Genomic DNA, 19590 nt, shown 5'->3' on the forward strand with positions numbered 1-19590 from the left:
TGGGCAGAAGCCATACCCCTCTCATGGGATATTCAGGTGAGATTAGCAGCTCTCCTGCTTGCAATTCTTCCATTATTTCACTAAACATACTTTATTTTTATTGTATGTTAAGATACTGAAATGCACTCAAAACACAAACCAGAATGTATTTTGTACTCCTGAGGTATTGCTGCCAACAGGAAAATACTACAGACACTGAGTAGATGTTTTGGTATTGCATCCTTGTGTCACTTGCTTTGTACTCCTGTGTAAATTAGCAATGCAGTTAGAATTCAGACTTTTGTCAGATTGTCCAGAATTGAATCACATTTGTGGACATATGTGTTTGTGTGGTCACTGAACTGAAGAGTCAAAATTCATGCATACCTCCAAGCAGGACTTATTTTTAGGCTTCTAGTGCAGTGGACATCACATGCAATGTAATTCTCAAGTTTCTTGATGCAAGTTTTATGCATTTTATATTGGCATCTTCAGAGATGTGGAAGACTAGTTCTTCAGAACATGCAGTGGCTCACTGCTGGTACATTTTGCAGTGCTTCATGTGCACAAATTTGTGTTTCAGTGTAATGATATGTGCATCTGTGTGTTCTGGCAGCACAAACTTAATGAAATTTAAAGTTGATTCTTTCGCTGACTAACCATTATCAGTTCAGTCTTTAGCGTTCTTAAGGCATACATATGTCTGTGTGTTTGTTTATCCTCCCTCTGTTTGTGATACTCCTTCATCAATCTTCCACTGATCTGCATTGGATGTCACTGAATATATGCGACTGTTTTACAGTTACATCCTCATCTACAGCCTCTACCCATACCGTTGCATCAGTGATTGTAGCTGTGGTTGAAGGAAGAGGCCTTGCCAGAGGTGAGGTGGGCATGGCCAGTATCGACTTAAAGAATCCTGAGATGATACTGTCACAATTTGCAGATAACACAACTTATGCTAAGGTATTTTACAGACTAATTATTGTGACTTACTTTCTTGACATATGAATTTAACTCATTAGTGCAGAAGTTATCAGAAAGTGTGGTCTTGATTTACAAGACTGGAACTGATTTTAAAATATAAGGGTTCTGTAATTCTTTATTGCTGGTTCGCTATTGTCCAGAATATTTTACATTACACATGCTTTTTTTATTGAATTTTTTTGAATTTTTTTTGTTCAGGTTATTACTAAACTCAAGATTTTAATGCCACTAGAAATAATAATGTCAAACACTGCTTGTGATGCAGGGAACACAACAAAATTGTTCAGTCTGATAACAGAGCACTTCAAGGTAAGATCTTAAATTGCATTCTTGTTGGTGATCACTTCTGTATGATTGTTGATTTGAGAGCTCTACACAACTTTTAAAACCTTAAGTGCAGACAGATTTTCTGTTTTCTATGGTTTTGGGGCCTAGTTTTACCATAGTAAAGAATAATCTAATTGCTGCTCCCATGCTGCTACTTCTAATCCTGACAATTACAGAGATAAGTGTATTCCTGATTAAAGCTGTAAGTTTTGAATTTGTGGCACTGGGTAACTTGAGCAATCCTGAACCTAGGAAATAAAGCATTTTCCTTTGCTTCTCCCTTGTTCTCTCTTCCTGATAAATCGATGAGACTAATGCGTTACAGAATAGGAAAAAGAGCACAAATAAAAGGTGGGGTAAAAGAGGGTGAGGTAAACTAGTGTATGTAACGTATCAGTATTGAAGCATCAGAACCTTAAAAAACCCCTCTATTAATTACTACCCAAATTGCTTCATGCCTACACTGCTGATGTCTTCATGAGTCCTTTTCTACTTCCTGACTTCTCTTTTTCTCTTATAAATCCTTTTCACATCACGCACGTTAACACTGCACTGCTTGTGCTAGTGAGCTAGAATGAGTACTGTGGAAGCAGATGATTGCAGAATCAGTTGATAGATTTTCTTGGAAGCACAAAATGGAGAAGTCTGACTGATGTAACTTTTAAAACTTTCGTCCCCATCTTCACAGAACGTGACTTTTACAACTGTCCAAAGGAAATACTTCAATGAAACAAAGGGTTTGGAATACATAGAACAATTGTGTGTGTCTGAATTCAGCACCATTTTCATGGAGGTTCAGTCAAAGTATGTTTAAATAAGGAAAAGCATACTGTGTCCAGATAAGTTTTTAACAGCTTTTTATGTACTCACTACACAAGTCTGTGTCTTGTTGCAAAAGTTAGAAAATCACAGCAGAGCTGTCCTTTTATTTTACCCTCCAGTGTTTCTGATATATCCAGAAGTTTAAATAGAAAGCCTATTACAGAGTTGGGTGGTGTTTTGAGTTTTCACAGCTTCCCACTTTCTTCTTTTCATTCTTAAAGATACAATTTAAGAGGTATGGTTGCCTTTCTTTCTGACCTCAGCAAACGTTTTCCTTGTACCAGCAATTTGAAGTAGTGATACTTGGTGACCAGGGTCTTCAGGTCACATGTAACTGCTGAAATATGTATGTTCACAATGCCAGCTCTGTAGTGTAGGGTGTCAAGCATACAGAGACTCAAACATTGGTGAACAGTTGATTTGCATGAATGTATGTTTACTGTACATGGGATAGTGCACATGTTAATACACTGTATTTCAGTGCTACCTATCCCAGTAGCTGCCAAGCAGAAGTGTGAATGTTGTTTCTGTAGCGCATTGCTTTTGTGGTACTTCAACAGCACTATTCAGCATTCATTAAAGATTGTTTCTTTCCAAGGTATTACTGTCTTGCAGCTGCTGCAGCTTTGCTAAAATATGTTGAATTTATTCAAAATTCCGTTTATGCTCCCAAGTCACTCAAAGTGCGTTTCCAGGGGAGTGAGAAGACAGCAATGATAGATTCCTCATCAGCACAAAATCTTGAACTAGTCATTAACAACAGAGATGCTCGGTAAGGATAGTTTTTCCAAATAATGCTCTTATGAAGTTGTATTTCACTGAGGTTCCTGGACATTTGTGTCAAAGAGCTGACCATTGTATTTATTTCTGTATGACAGAACTTACCATTCAGAACTTTGAAAAATTATATTTTGACAGAGAAATATGTTACAATTCAGCACAAAATTTCTAGCATGGCAAATCCTACAAGTGAATTGTGGGAGTAGATGATACATAGTCATCTTTACGTTGATGTGTATATTTTTTTCATACTTTAGAATGATGTTTATGCAAAATTTCACAGATCGTGAAATAAAGGAGGCAACATTCCACAAGAAGTTTCTATTAAAATGCCTATGTTGTATTCATTTTACACAAGATAAGTGCTCCAGGCTTGAAAGGTTGTTTTGTTTTCCTTTGTCTCTAAGGAACCGTGGCAAAGTAAACAATTTCTGTAATGATGGTAATGTGCAGTGTGGTACTTGATTGCATGATACTGACTTTTGGAGCACAGCCTTCATCAGGAGTTACTTGCCTTCTAGGCAGACAAAACTTGAAGGCTTCCCTTCTCCAGACTGTTACATGTCTGGTTAGCAAGAAAAATACCTGGAACTTGTGCTTTGCTGCTTGCCAAGTTCTGAGATCCACCTCTGTTTAGAAGTCCACTTATCACCCTGACATAAAAAGGGGAGCCTGGAGATTCCTCACTCTCCTAGTATTACTCGTAAGATCTTTCCCCTTGGGGAGATGTTATAGAACTATATAATGTCTTGGATTGGAAGGGGCCTTGAAAGATCATTTAGTTCCAACCTCCTTGCTGTGGGCAGGGACATCTTTGACTAGATCAGTTGTCCTTACCCTTCTGCCACTGCTCTTTTTTCTTTTTCCTTTTCTCTTGGTTAAGTTTTTGTGAGGATCATGTAGTACACAGTTAAATCTGTTTTCAGGAGTGGGAGTTAACTACAGTTTCTTTCTGTTCATCTGTCATGCTTTGCCCCCAGTTTCTTCCTGCTTGTTCTGTCACTTCTCTTGTAACCCCAGGAATTAGCCACTCCAAGACTGGTGCTTTTGGAGCAGTATTTTTCTGAAAGCCACTCCCTGTTTTTTGAGAGGAAGGAGGTCACAGGAAGAACTGAGCAACAGTGAACTGCTTTAAATTACTTGGGGTTTTTTTTAGCATCGTTGCTGCAGAATTTTTGCTGATCCAATGGCAAGTTTGAGTCAGCCACACACAGCTATTTCTGTTACATAGATCTTACCCCTGAAGCCTGATTGATCCCTTTATATCAGATATTAACAGGTGAAAGTTAATTGCACAGATACACATTAGAAACACCTAAATCAAATTTTTGTGCCAGTCTTAATTCTGGAGAGGCTTGTCTCCCTTGATTTACTCTACAGGGAAATCAGTCCTTAGTTGTTTGCCTTGTTGTAGGCACTGCGGATATTATCCCAAATGTGGAGTTCACGTTAAGTGTTGTCATGAGTTGCATCTTATGGTAAATATGTCCTTACTAAAACTGGTTTTGAATTTCCCTTTCTTTTAAATTCTCTTGACTATTGCTTTGTTCTTTTATACCATGGTATTTCAGGAGTTTCTGCACTATCTATCTGTCTGTCTATCTAATCTGTCTTCCTGGTGTTTGTTTTGTATACTTTTACCAGATTTCTTCCTATTCAAGTTCCTGTTTATATCATGATGCTAATATGGGCCCAGTATTTTCATTTGCCTTCTTCCAGCCAATTAGCATTGAAGGTTTCAGGTTTCTAAAGTTGTTTATCTGTGTACTAGGTGTAAATATTATAGGTGCTTATTTTACACAGATACAATCAACCCAGGGATGTGCAACATGTAAAAGCCATAAACACAAAAATAATATTTATAAATCATAAGCATGTTATTTTGTTCCTTAATTGACTGTAAATCAGTTCTTGTAAAAAATAAAATCAAAGCTTATTTCTCTTTTGGCCTCTAAGTATTTTAAATTATTTTCAGAAATGTATTTCAATGAAAATGTTCTGTAAGTATTTGATCTCTGATAATAATTTGTCTCCTTTTGTAGGGGTTGGTTTGCTCATTTTTATTAGTTTAATTGAGAGAAAAAAATGTGAACTATACCACTGCTGTGGAATACTACTACAAAACATGAGGAAAATACAAATATGTTTCTGTACTTTGGAACATTATATAATTGAGGGCTAATATGATACTAAATTACAGTATATCAAATCACCTGACTTCCTGAACTGCTGTAGTTAATGTAATACATGTGGCAAACAGGGAGAGGCTGAGCATCCAAAAGACATGCCTCACATCTGTAAGACACTTTTACCTGAAAATTTCCCTTGACATTTGCCATCTCTTGTTTTGGTGAGTGTATTCTTCACATTTGTTTTGTTTTCAAAGGAATGGTCACACACTTCTTGGTGTCCTAAATTACACTAAAACTCCAGGTGGAAGTCGAAGACTCAGATCCAACATCCTGGAACCACTAGCTGATGCTGGAACAATTAACACAAGACTGGACTGTGTTCAGGAATTACTCCAGGATGCAGAGCTCTTTTTTGGTCTTCAAGCAGGTAGCAGTCTGTTTTCTAATACATAATATTATATTTCTTTTTAAACATTCTTTCTAATGTGTGAAGTATATATTGTGACTCAGGATGTTTCAAGAGAAGTTTTTAATGTTTTGTCAGGTGACATAGTAGACCCAACCTTTTTTGAAGTAATTTATATTATCACAGTGGTATGTTTCTCAAGTATTTTGCTAAGTAAAGTGAATTTCTCTGATAAAGTGAGTGGAAGTCAGTGAGGCAATAGCTTTTACAAAAAATTTGAGTTTGTCTCTTTACCTCCATGTCTGGATATCCACTATGTTTGATGTATACAAGTATACATAATGTATACATTAAAAAACAAAGACATTGCTGAAGTAATGCTTGTGAATGCATAATTTTTCCTATTGCTTCATAAAACATAGTGGTCCAGAGAAACGTGAAATACAGTACCAGAGTATGAGTTAGTCCATGTGAGGCTGGATCATGTGATCTTAATCTGTATAACAAGAGAAATAGGATTTGATCTAAGAAAAAGAACATTTCTGAATTGACAGATGTCTATCTATACAATAATCACTACATGCTTAGGTATAGTGAGCATAGTTGCAACAAAATAATTGAGATAGCAGCTATTTTTAACCTAGGTTTTACTCAGTAAATAATTTGTAAAGATAGACTGTAAGAAAAAGATTAGCATATAAGTATCACTAAGTAATTGTGTGCATTAAACCCCCCAGTTTTTATTGCAATTTCAGTTCAGTTTCTGACGTGTTTACTTTTGTTTTGCAGTTATCTCAAAATTCCTGGATACGGAACAACTGCTTTCAGTTTTGGTGCAAATTCCAAAGCAGGATACAGTATGTTTCAAAATACACCTTAGATAGTCAGTTCTCTGGCTATAACCTGCAGTATATCAACGTGATCTCTATAAATAGCCATGATACCTTAAGAAAAATCTGCATCTTACAAAGACATGGAATAATGTTATTGTGCATTGAGATTATATCTTATTTTAGAGCAGTAGATGATTCTTGTAGCAGAATGCTAGAGAAATTCAGGTTTGATTCAATATCACATTCGTCTTAATTTATGCAAATGTACTTCCAAAAATGTTTACTTTTTGATCACTCCCCACCTTTATTCTTCATAATATCCTATTCAACAGTACTTAGATGAGAGAGGAATTTTCTTCACATCAACATAAATGGAGAGTGATAGTGACTTAGAGTCCTTGTGACTGTTATGTCTCAAAGCAAGATGATTTTTTTCATCAGACCTTGTCTCCTATATCAGTCTGTATGTTAACATGTGCAATACAAATATCAAAATAGACTAAATCCATGTAGCTCACTACTGCATCTTGTTTGAGATCAGACAGGATAGTTAACCACAGTGAGCTTGAGACAGGACCAGTTGCTCTGGATTACTTGATTACCCATCTGAAGAACAAATTCAGTAGATTTTGTGCCTGATGAAGTTCCAGGTGTGTGACAGATTGATTCCTTCTCTGACAGGGAGAAGGTGGCAGTACTTTAAGTTCAAATAAACTGCCTGGAAAAATGAAAGTTAAAAAAGGGCTGATCTACTGACAGTAGATTTAAATCTGTAGGATTTAAGACTCTAAACAGCCAACTACTTCTCTGAATTGTCTTGCTTTACGTACCCAAGTGACTCTGGACAAACTAATTTCAGACACCATAAAGGGTAGACTTGCATTTCAGTCATGAATTAATCATAAGGAAGTGACATTATATGGAAGAGTTATTTACTATGGTTGTATTAATTTGTTTTCTCCCTTTGGTCTTAAGAGCAGCATGGATAAAGATTCACTTTCAACACCAGTTCATTTAAAGTTCCTGTAAGAACTAATTAAGCAGAGATACATTCCACCGCGAAATACCAACTTTTCACGTATAACACATCTGCCCTTTTGGTGTCTGATTCCATCATGGGGTTTAGACCCCATATTTGTTTGGGGATTATCATTCTCCTGTTCATGAATGTAGCATTATTTAGTTCTGTCTTTTACAGAAAACAACTTTATATAGAATGTAAGATCATACATGAGATGCCCTCAGTCACAGGAGTAAAGAGATATTATCTATGAATGAGAAAAGACTTCACATGGGGTCATACTCCTATGTTCATGTGCTTATATCTGTGTTAGTTCCTTAAGATCTTCTTGCACAGTGCACATGTACTGCACACGCTATGCCTTAATATCAGCAGCAAAATTCTTCATCGTGTTGATGGGGCATACCAAACAAGGTGGAATGTGTATGTGGAGGAAAGGTTTTGAAGAGCCGTCATTATTGTAAGCAAAATTCTGAAATATTTACTGGAATTTTTATTATTACAAGGGCAGATGTTTAAGGATGTAAATACATTAACCAAAGGTAAGTCAACCAAATTGGGTTGTGTCGTGTTTAACAGCATTGGTGACAAAGGCTATGTGCTTCATTACAATGCATAATGTATTTGCTTTGAAAAAGTCTACGGCCTGTGTAGAGCTGGTGTAGAGTTAGGTATACATAGAAGATGAAAAGAAGTTTTCACAGCCTGGGTTATCAGGGTGTTCTCAGAGTCACTCATTATCCGTGCAGACATACGAAAGTTTTAGCAAATTATGACAGTAGGCAACGTAAAATTTAGGCAAACAGGTTTTTCGTGCAGCTACACATGAAGATGGCAAAGTGGTCTTAGGAAGAATTGTAGGAATTTTCATTCAGTGTATAAACCTGTTAAGAATATGAGTTCTGCTAGTTCTTAAGTACTTTTTTAAACAGACATATAAATGCCTCCAATATTTGGAAAATTTTTCAACAGGTTAAAACTGCTGAATCAAAAATAACTAATTTAATCTACCTGAAGCATACTTTAGAACTCGTGGAGCCTCTGAAAGTAAGCATTGTCCCTTTTTCTAAATACAGACTATTTTGTCCATATTTTTATAAAGTGCAGTTTGTTACATTTCATAGAATACAGAACAGTTGGTCAAGTTGGGAGAGACTGATAAAGAAAAAAAACTGTTTTGCAGAAGATATTACTGTCAGCATAGTCTGTTAATTCCTAAGCCTATTGAACATATGCATATGCATTGAACATATCCAAAGAGCTGATTCTTACCCTTACCTGAATAACTGATTTTGTAATAAAAGTTTAACTGAAACTCCTGCTTAGATTCTGAAAGCTACTTATGCAACTGCTGATAAGCCTCAGTAAGAACTTTCAGCCCTTAAAAAAGCTACAAAAAGCAGTAATTGTTCATGTCCCCATTCTAATCACCACAGGCTGCTTTAAGAAGCTGTAACACACCGTTGCTAAAGGCTTATTGCAATTCTCTTGAGGATACAAGGTATTTATGATAATACTTCAGATAGCATGTCAGGAACCCTGATCTCAAAACTGCTTGTAAGATTAAAGATGTTGCATCTTGGCTTATTTGTAGTTACAGGTATAGCTCAATTCTTTTGCCCTTAGAACTTATTTTCATTGTCAGAAATTGTACTTTTCAAATAACAAATACATGGAAAAAAGCAAAAGAATTATCTATGATACTGCAACTGCTGCTGAACTGAACTCCATTAGAAATAATTCTGAAAAGACAGGAGTAGTGGTTTCCTTGAGTCCCCACAATAATGCAAAAATCAACTGTTGCCTGTATATTTGAGAAATAATTGTTATCTCCCAAAGATGTAAGTAGTATCTTTGGTCAGACTTGGGTATTGTCACACTTCATTCTGAGATGAAAATAGACATGAAATTTAGTGTTTTGTTTTAACAGTAGATAATTAGCTTCACTTATTTGTAACAGTCTTACTTGTAATTGGGGGATGATCTTGCAAGTAAAAAAAACCGTAAAGTATTATGCATCTAATCAATGATATAACTAATTTTGCAGATTTGGAATTATACTTGAAAAGATTACAACTGTAATTAACGATGATACAAGGTACACAAAAGGATCTCTGAGTATGAGGACCCAGAAATGCTATGCTGTTAAGCCTAACATCAGTGAATTCCTTGACATAGCCCGTCGAACATACACAGAAATTGTTGATGACATAGCAGGTAATTCTGAACTAAAACTTTCATTTATTTGGAATTCAAAGTACATTGCACCTGGCCTGTAGAAGCTGTGTAATCATGTGTGTTACAGCCTTTTCATACGTAAAAAGTATTTAGTATTAGTATAAACTGGTTGTCATTGGTAAGTAACTGAAGTTCTTTTGAGACACTTGCTGAGATTCTCCTTTTGTAGATAAAAACTCAGTTTTATCGTAATGAAGTTGAACAATTGTATTGTGATTCCTATATTTAAAGCTCTGTTGCCCCTTATTCTCTAAAAGTACAAGAAAGGTGAAGTAATGCAGCAGAACTAGTCCACCTAAAACATTCTGCATAAAACATGTAAGTCTTCGGTTTAGCTTCTGGATTTAAAATATCTGAGTTCTTAGTTCCTTATATTTTAAGCAGTCTTGATCATCATGAATGTAAATAACTAATTTGGGCTAAATCTTTATGTGTGCTGTAGGTATGATATCACAACTGGCAGAAAAGTACAACCTACCAATGAAAACAAGTTTCAGCTCTGCCCGTGGCTTTTTTATCCAGATGAATGCTGATTGTTCCACATTGCCCAATGGCCAGCTTCCTTCAGAATTCACAAAGGTATCTGCACAAGATATGCTTTTTCATAATATTTAATGTATGTAAAATGAATAATACATAAAAAGTACACATTATACAGTAAACAACAGTTAAGATAATTTCAGAAAAGATACGTAGAAGTAAATGAAGGTTTAATTGGTATGTTTTTTATGACTGCTCTATTTCGTAATCCTTAATATGGTCAGAATTGTGCCATTACATGCAGTTATGTTGTGTATACATATAAAGTTGTATATCTTGCTGGTAACTGTTATCTTACATGTATTTTTCATAAACATTTATGTGATGAAAATGAAACCAGACACTGTTTTTTTTCTCCTTCCCCCCCTTGTAATGTTCCCAGTTTTTATTTTAGAAACTGTTTTTGTTTCTGATAATAAGGCAAGTTCTTATTGTTGGTTTCAATTCCTTGTAGATCACTAAAATGAAAAACACATATAGCTTCACTTCAGCAGATTTAATAAAAATGAATGAAAGATGTCAGGAGTCCCTGAGAGAAATATATCACATGACCTACTTGTAAGACCTGTTAAAACTATTCAATATTTCCTCCAATTAAAAGCTAGCTACAGTTTTTTTGAAAGCTATCTTTCTGTTAAGTTATGGTTACTTACAGGAATAGTGCAAAGCTGTTCAAGTCTGCCTCCTGAGACAAAGACAACATGTAAAATGTGTGTGGTATTAAACATGATTGCAAATAATAGGCATTTATTGATGAGGGTGCTCATATTAATTTGTCATGGGTGGATGAGCTACACAAAATGACACAATGAATGCATCAGTTTTGCATTAGTAATGCAGAATTGTTATTTTAATCAGTTCCGTGTTTAGAGCACAACTAATTATTTCTGTATCTTGTCCTTGCTGTATGTCATGCTCCTCTGCTGTCTGTTTCAGAGAATTACCAAGTGTAATGTTGCCCATCAATTTAATGGAAATTCTTTCTAGCAGCCATGTAGGGTTTTTATTTACATGAAGGTCTAAGGGAGTCAGAATCACATTTCACACGTTAATAAAACAAACTTGATTCCATAGCTATATTTTTAGTTCATTCTCTTTGCGAAGCTTTCGGATGAGCTATTGGTGTTTGAGATATGTGTCTTGTGTCTGATAGGAGAATGTGATCTGAGATGGCAGTGTGCATTTAAGAAGTTTATACATTGGCAGACATGAGTGTATCGTACGAGTGACCTCCTATGCTACTGTGTGCAGTACGAACATTGTAACTCCCTTGTTTCTGTAAGTTATATAAAGTAACAGTGTGTGCTGTGCAACAGCTAAATCAGTGTCTTATTTCAGAATAGTGTGTAAACTACTGGATGAGATCTATGAGCACATCCATTGCCTGTACAAGCTGTCTGACATTGTATCCATGCTGGACATGCTGCTGTCATTTGCCCATGCTTGCACTCTCTCTGATTATGGTAGGTTTCTTCTTGGGTTTTGGTACAGGCCAGATAAAGACCCTCATGTTGGAGAACAACCAGGCTCTTTTGTCTGGTTCCATTTCTTTTTCTGGGTCTCAGTAGTCTTCAGCTGAGTACTCTGGTCTGTCTTTGCCAGTTTTGTGCTGATGTTCTTTCTGTTTCCATTCACTGAAATTAAATTCTGGCAGTTAGCTGCTGTAAGCCTTCACAGCCAGAAGGTAGCCAGTTTAAGCATACTCTATTCAAAAGCATGATGTCTGTGAACATTCTGAGTTTACTCTTCTTTCTGTTCTAAAGCCAGCAAGATAAGCAGATCAATGTTGAGTATATGCTGTAAAACAAAATATGTCTACCTTTGTTTCTCTGCTTCAATTTCTGTAACACTTTTAGACATTTTTAGAAGTAGAGTCTTCTGAGGAATCCAGGATTATGTGCTCACTTGCATATAGTTCATCCTGCTTTCCAAGCCCAGGTCTGTAATACATAAATGAGCATGTTGTCTTCCTTTAATGCTGACTTGACATACTTATCTATAGTTCAAGATGACGTAGATACTACATTAGGTCTGGAAGCCATCTCAGGAGATGTATTAGCTTATCATGCTGCTATGTAAGCTCCTGTTCACAGGCAGGATTTGTTTACTTCACAGTATGGACTGTGTTTCTTCATGTGCTGATAATTCAGTCATAGCACATGACCTGCTCTGTAACTGAACAGTAACTGATACGCTTGAGGCATCACAACTTTTTCGCAACAAGTGAATCAGAGCACAGGTTTTCTTCTTTGTCTGCCTGGGGTACCGCTCCCTCACAGAGAGTCTGTGATCCCTGTACTTCATATGCTTCTAGCAGTATAAAAATAAATTATGAAAAATAGTTTAGCTCTTTGTATTTTTCTTTATTACTGGAGTCCAACCCTACTAGCTAGAGAACGCCAACACAGAATGTTAATTTAGAAATGAAGTTTTAGTTATGGGTTTCTTTTTGTAGTATTAAATCATTAAAAGACTTGCATTACAATCAGTATCTATACCTGAAAGTGGCTGTTTAGTCTTGCTCACTACAGGAAAGTAAAAATTGGGACATCAGAACTGCAGAGTTTGACTTCTGCTCTGCAAGAATTAGCTTTATTTCAAAACATACTAGTTTAATAATGTAAAGGTTTCCATACTAACTCTGCAATGTTTTACATCTTTTTTCTCCTTTAGTTCGTCCAGAATTTACAGATACTTTAGCAATCAAGCAGGGATGGCATCCCATTCTTGAAAAGATAGCTATGGAAAAACCTGTGCCTAACAACACATATGTGACAGAGGGCAACAATTTTGTCATTATAACAGGACCAAATATGAGTGGAAAATCAACATACCTAAAACAGATTGCTCTCTGTCAAATTATGGCACAGATTGGTAAGAGTGTGCAGTATTAGTAATCTTTTGCAGCACTTTTTTTTTCTGGTTATAAAGTTGAATGATTTGGCTTCTAGAACCACCTGTTTTATTAAATAGTAATAGACAATTTGTAGCCCGTTTGCTCATACTAGCTCTTGTGTTGCTGACAGAAGCAACTGGAGGGTTTAGGGTCTGCCTTTGGAAACTTACAATGGCCCTATTTGTGTATCTGGAAGCCTCCCCAGTTCATCTTTAGAGAAGCACAGTTGTAAGCTCTAATTCTTTGGAACACCATAATCCAATCTAGTACCTTATGCTAGATTGATAGCGAGTGCCCTTGAAATATGTCAGTCAGACTGCACGTGTTAGACATCTGAAAGGAGCAGATGACCTCACTTATGCAGAGTATACCTCACTTATGCAGAGAAACACATTTCCAGACAAGAATACGTCATAGATAAATAATCAACTACTTCAAATAAAAGTAGTAATAAATACTGCAAGGTTCTGTTACTAAAATTATAAAAGTGAAACAACTATTTGTAAAGTTCAACTGAGACTCATCCCTGTATTCAGGAATTCCTCATGGCTTTGTTCTTAAAGGTAAGTCTGGCAGCACCTTAGCAGCCTGACTCTTCTAGTACGAAACTACTTAGCAGTGGAGAATAACATTTATCCATTATGTATTCATGGGTTCAGTCCCCAACAACTCTGAGTTCTTGAGGAATTGCTATCAAAAACATGAGTTTAATATGAACAAAGGAGACTGTAAAGTTTTCTGGCAGGTTTCTTCTTTTCTGTTTAGTAAAACTAATAGGCCTCAGAGTCTGATAAAGGCAATATAATAATCTTGTGTTTGGGAAGCTAAGATTTCCTGGGATTAGGAAATCAGTGGCTACAGAAATGTAAATTAATCCTGGTGTTTGTTCTCACTTTTCAATCCCTTTAGACTGACACACCACTCTATGCATGTGATTTCTTAAGGTTTCACTGACAAGCTTCTTTAATTATGGTATCTATGCAATAATATTTTTTCTTATAAAGTAATGGTAGAATGTAATCTTATGCAACTTTATCACGTCAGATGAATTTTCTACAGTGCATAAAAACCAAGTGTAAAACTAATCTTTTTCCCCCACTGACAAATGTCACACTGATGAGAGAAACTTGCATTTTCCTTGCTTTGCAGGTTCTTATGTCCCAGCAGAGTATTGTTCTTTTCGAATCGCAGAGCAGATTTTTACGAGAATAGGCATGGATGATGATATAGAAACAAATGCATCAACATTCATGAAGGAAATGAAAGAGGTATCAAATACAGCTCATCCAGAGTCCAAGGCCCATTTTTACTGTTAAGCTAATAGAAATTGTACTAGTGTATTTGCACTGAATGTAGTCTGAAAAGCAGTCAAAAATTCAGCTTTCAGCTCTTCGATGATAAACTACAGAAACCCAGGCATATCTTAAATCAGAAAATAATCCAGTGTGAGTAAAAACCAGTTCCCTGGTGGATAGTAGTTTGAACAGTTTTGGCTTTGCTTAGAGCTTAAATGATTATTTGCCAGAGCCTAAGCCCTCTCAATTCCCTCTCCCAAACTGACAAGATTTTGAGGGAAAGTGGTATGCTCAGTGGAAAAGAGAAAGAGTGCCGTAGTGTGTCTTTGACTAGAATTGACAGCACTTTGAAAAGGTAAAATTCATGTATCTGACAAGGTTTTTTAAAACTTCTTCATTGTTCCATCTGAACAACACAAGATATACCTATTTTTTAAAAATGCATTTATAGGAATGATAACACATCAAGTGTTTTCCTAGGTAACATACATCATACAAAATGCTAATGACAAATCGCTGATCATCATTGATGAACTTGGCAGAGGTACCAGTGCTGAAGAAGGAATTGGCATTTGTTATGCTACCTGTGAATACCTGTTGAATTTAAAGGTAATTCTGTTCTGAAAGAAATATAAACTTTGGAATTATTTTGCCATCCTGAAAGTAAATACAGTATTTTCTCATAATTTAACTTCGGTTTTGTAGAGATTTCTTGCCTAAATACGGTATTTTTGTAACTGGTGAATAGTAAGAATTCAACCTCAGTTTGCTGTTAGCTTTTTGAAGCAGGTGTTTGTTTCTCCTCAGAGTTTATTCAGAGTACTTCGTGGGTTTTGGTCTGAAAAGGTCAGATATTTTCTGTCGTTCCACTGTTGGTGAAGGATTCCTTGAGAGCATTGAGTAACCATTTGACAATCATTCAAATTAACACTAGTCAGATTTTGTAAGCATCATGGACTTCCCTTTTGCTTCTGTTACTGCTTTCTTTCTATTGAGAAAGGAACAGGAGAATCCCTGGTGGGAAAAGATACACTTGCCAATGGTAGAACTCATCGCTTAAATATTTGAATTCGCTTTAGGAATTTAAAGACAGCTTTTCAGTGTTTTGGAGGAAAACCTGGACACCTGGGAGATAATTTAATTTTTCTTATTTATTGTAATTTATTCCAGGATTGTTTCCAAAATAAACTTTCTTTCTTGTTTCCTTATTTAGGCATTTACACTGTTTGCTACACATTTCCTGGAACTGTGTCATATTGATGCTTTATATCCCAATGTGGAAAATTACCATTTTGAAGTGCAACATGTGAGATGCAGTGCTGGAAATAAGGAAAAAATTGCTTACACTTACACACTTTCTAAAGGATATACAGAGGAAAAGAACTATGGTAATGGATTCCACTATGACTTTAACTTGGTACAGATTATATAAGTTAGTATTTAAGTTACTAATCATGTAACAATAGTTTTGTGATGACAAGTTTCTGCTGAGTTTGTATCTGAAAGAGAGATACAGAGATCTGCAGATCTGTAATTTCTTCCAAATACTTGTGTGTTTTAAGTAACCGTGTACTGAGGTACTTTGGGGTAGTACGAAGAACTTACATGAAATTTCATGGTGGAAAAGTATTTTACTAATGTTGGTAGCTACTTGATTCATGTCTGTTTGAATGAGTTGAGCCATTCTGAGCACACAGGAGGTGAGTTCATTGAATCTGCACTTAGAGAAATGAATGAATGTTCTGGAGAGGCTTAAAGCTGTGAATGATGAGGTTTGTGTTATGTATCTGCCGTAAGTAATGATATGACTGTTAAATAGCAGCTTGGCCCTTTTTGATTAGCAAAAAAGGAATCAAGTTTCTTTAAAAAGGGACAGGAATTTTACTGAGTATCAGGCTAAGATAATTTTGAGAGGGTCCATGAAAGCTTCAGGGTTCTCAGAAAGGTGGATTTACCTTTACCTTCAGAATAAATCATACTGAAGATTGTACTAATTGATGGATTATAGGTCAACGAAGAAAAGAGTAAGTGACAATAAGGCATATACATTTTAGAGATTCACAGAAATCCATGTTTGCAAATACTACATTCTGATGTCAAATCCTTGATTTTGGTAGCATTTAATCAATAGGAAATTAGCTCACATGACTTTTGCAAGCCTAGTGGTAACTGAAGACTAGAAATTATTCTGGTCAAACTTCAGTTAACAGGACTTAAAACATTGTTTGATCAGAATGAATTTGTTTACCTTTGGCAGCACAAGCTCAATTTCAGATGATACACCACCACTAACCACTAACTCAGAAAAATTGTATGTTTAGAGAGTATTCTCAGAGGAGATCTTTAGAAACTCACTGTTGGTGTCTTGCCTTTACCTTACTTGAGCAAAGCTCCATTCTTTGTATGTAAGGACTCTCCTTTGAGTGTAAGGACTCTCCTTTACCTTTTTAATTTTCAACCCTACAGTATTAAAGCACCCAGTGAACCACAGACTTTCCTCAGAACATGTAGGGGCACAGGCAAAGGAAAACGTTATCGTGTTAGGGCAGAATATTTCACATCTCTCTTACCCTGAGTATCTGGCAGTTTGGCTGTTAGCCACGAAGTAGAGATTGGACCATGACATCCATACCCACTGGACGTCTGGAGAATGCATTTAGCACAACCTCAGTATTTCCTGGCTGCCAAATTAAAGAACTAAACCCAGAAAGCTGTTAACATCACTGTGACATCTCTTTCCCCTGTAACCCCTAATGTGTCTCATTGTACCCAGTTACAGTATCACCAGCTTCATTTGGAGGTGTATTTTTAGAGATAGCATTGCAACAACATTTTATTTTGTAACTCTGAAAACCGTGTTGTTTTCTAACAAAATGTACACTAAGAAAAAATATATCAAAATTATTTTAATAAAAATTAAATCTTCACCCTTTAAAAATAAGTTAATTCTGAAAGACATAGTGTGTAAGGTATGTAAAAAATTACATCAAAATCCTGATTTGTGTTTTGTATGTTTAGGACTAAAAGCTGCAGAAGTTTCCTCCCTACCATCATCCATAATTTTGGATGCAAAGGAAATCATAAATCACATTGCAAAACAAATTTTGGTATGTAGTATAAAATTATAATTCACAGGTTTTATAAGTCTCAAATGTTTTCAGTTTATGAAAGGATATAGGCTAAGCACCATCTATGGTTTTATAAAGATAGATTTAATTAAAATCTGTATTTCTGGAGCCAGTTAAAGAAGATTATATTGAAGGTCACTGTTAGGTGACAACACAGCACAGCCCTTAGGGTAAAGGAGTATTGGATGTAACATTTGTATACAAACCAGAACTGGGAGATCAAAAATAGGCTGGAAAACAGCTAATACTAGTATTTGAATAATAGAATGTAATTTATTTCACGTTTTAATTCGTGTCTATTTTTAAAAGCAGCACAGGCAGCAGAGCACTCCTGAGATGATGAAGCAGAGAGCTGTCTACCATTTAGCAATGAGATTGGTTCAGGTGGCCAGAAATTCCCGGCTGGACCCTGACAGTTTGCGCATGTATCTGAAAGGCCTGAAGAAAAAGTATGAAGCCAGTTGTCCTGCACTTGGAAAAACCTATGAGCAACAGTAATGTGCAACATAGGCTGTTGCCGTAATTTTTATCACTGCAAGATGATTCTGGGTTTTTTTCCCTGTACTACTAGAAAACACATCTTTACACATGGTTTAAAATTTTTAATTCTTAGTCTAAATTATATATCCTAATGGAAGAACCATATGGGCTTCATGGGTTTTTCCTCCAAACATACCTGAAATAAAAGCATTTATGTTTTATGCAGAATTCTTTCTGACAATACATTATATAATTTTCATTACAGACCAAAAAAATTGTGTAATATTTAGTCTTTTATACATGACATATCTGTTAGTACAGTTCTTGCATCTGATACCAAAGATCTTGCCTAACAAGAAGCATTCTTTGAAACAGATGATCCACTTGTCTTGCATAGGCAAGGTCTGCATCCAGAAATGCTGTTGTTCCCTACTCAATGAGGGTTCTAACTTGGTCATTACGTGTAATCCAACATAACATGGGTAGTCCAGGTCTACTGCCTCTCCAGAACTGGGCAGTCAGAGCTTTTTTGTAACAGAGTAACAGCAAATTCCTGTGGTATTGACACTGTTGATCAGTTTTTGTTTAGAAAGTGAGGAATAAAAAGTTGAATATTATTCTTCCTTGACTGGTTTTTTTTTTCAGTACAACTTCATTGAGTGACTGTAGCCATTTATTCCAGCTGGAAGGAGTTTATCTTTTCTCACTTCCTTCTAACCAACTGTTCTTTTATATATGTGTGTGTGTGTGTATACATCATTTATTGTGCATATATCTATAAAATAGGTAATATACAACAGTGCAATATCTAGTTTTAAAGAAGAAATAAATTTTTATATATATTTCCTTTTTATGTATCTACCTTTGTAAACATACCAGTGCAACAGAATAATTTGTGGTAGGCTCACTGTGGGTTTTTACCCAAGAGGATTTTTTCAGATGACTTAAGCTATTATCCACAATTCCCATCTCTTCAAGCCTGAAGTATTGCCCATTCTATCACTCATATCATCAGTAATACCATATTTATTGTCTATCCCCGTGAGGATCATGGCAGAAAAAGGTATTTTTGTGTTCAGGTTTCTTTACAAGAGGAACCAGTTGGCAAGTGATACGTGTTTGAGATGTTGACTGAAGAGAGTGCTGTGATCAGCCACCACAACTCTGGAAAGAACAGTTCTGGGGGTTCATGCCTGAGGTACTTTGACCCCATCAAAACCATCCCTTTGGCACCTTATTTCAGAGCCTTTGTGTTGCTTCCAGTCATACTCTGCACACTGCTCTCTTGAAACAGACTTTAAGTAAGGAGGTTTTATTTTCTTTTACTGACTAGGAGCAGGACCAGAACACAAAAAGGTAATATAGATACTTTCAGACTGGTTTTGCATCACCTGGTAACAGTCCTTAGTAGGCAAACTGTCTTGAATCTCAGGGTCGCTGTGAGCACTGTCCAGAGCTCCATGGTGGGGAAAAACCAAGGACCTTTAAGGACTGTACAGTGAACTTTACTGCCAATCTGAGAATGCTGACTGAAGCAAAGGGGTTCTCAGGAAGTTTGCAATGAGGGAATTGCAGGGCAGTAGAAAGCTCTGAGGACAAAAGAAGGCGTGTCCTCCCTCCACAACTGTGTGAATAGCCAGTTGGATTGCTTCTTTTTTAAATGCCCTTTTTCTTGATCCTGCAGTTCCTCACTCAGGGTGGTAATCTTGGTATCAAACACTAAGGA

At 36.1% G+C, this 19590-nt stretch overlaps 1 protein-coding gene across 1 annotated transcript in view; it reads left to right on the forward strand.

The window, feature by feature from the left end:
- MSH4 (mutS homolog 4) overlaps nt 1-17878 on the forward strand; it is a gene marked incomplete at its 3' end in the record, with an annotated part of 18676 nt that extends 798 nt beyond the window's left edge. Inside the window, exons 3-21 of the mRNA XM_009077761.1 lie at nt 8-36; nt 782-945; nt 1165-1275; nt 1982-2097; nt 2714-2887; nt 5282-5454; nt 6223-6290; nt 8260-8334; nt 8724-8788; nt 9335-9504; nt 9968-10104; nt 10520-10623; nt 11404-11528; nt 12739-12939; nt 14111-14229; nt 14737-14865; nt 15470-15644; nt 17275-17363; nt 17697-17878. Coding sequence (XP_009076009.1) covers nt 8-36; nt 782-945; nt 1165-1275; nt 1982-2097; nt 2714-2887; nt 5282-5454; nt 6223-6290; nt 8260-8334; nt 8724-8788; nt 9335-9504; nt 9968-10104; nt 10520-10623; nt 11404-11528; nt 12739-12939; nt 14111-14229; nt 14737-14865; nt 15470-15644; nt 17275-17363; nt 17697-17878 — 2406 coding nt within the window. The remainder of the gene's footprint in view (nt 1-7; nt 37-781; nt 946-1164; nt 1276-1981; nt 2098-2713; nt 2888-5281; nt 5455-6222; nt 6291-8259; nt 8335-8723; nt 8789-9334; nt 9505-9967; nt 10105-10519; nt 10624-11403; nt 11529-12738; nt 12940-14110; nt 14230-14736; nt 14866-15469; nt 15645-17274; nt 17364-17696) is intronic.
- Nucleotides 17879-19590: the final 1712 nt, after the last annotated feature.

The sequence above is a fragment of the Acanthisitta chloris genome, unplaced genomic scaffold (genome assembly GCF_000695815.1).
Source record: "Acanthisitta chloris isolate BGI_N310 unplaced genomic scaffold, ASM69581v1 scaffold46086, whole genome shotgun sequence".
Taxonomy (NCBI): domain Eukaryota; kingdom Metazoa; phylum Chordata; class Aves; order Passeriformes; family Acanthisittidae; genus Acanthisitta; species Acanthisitta chloris.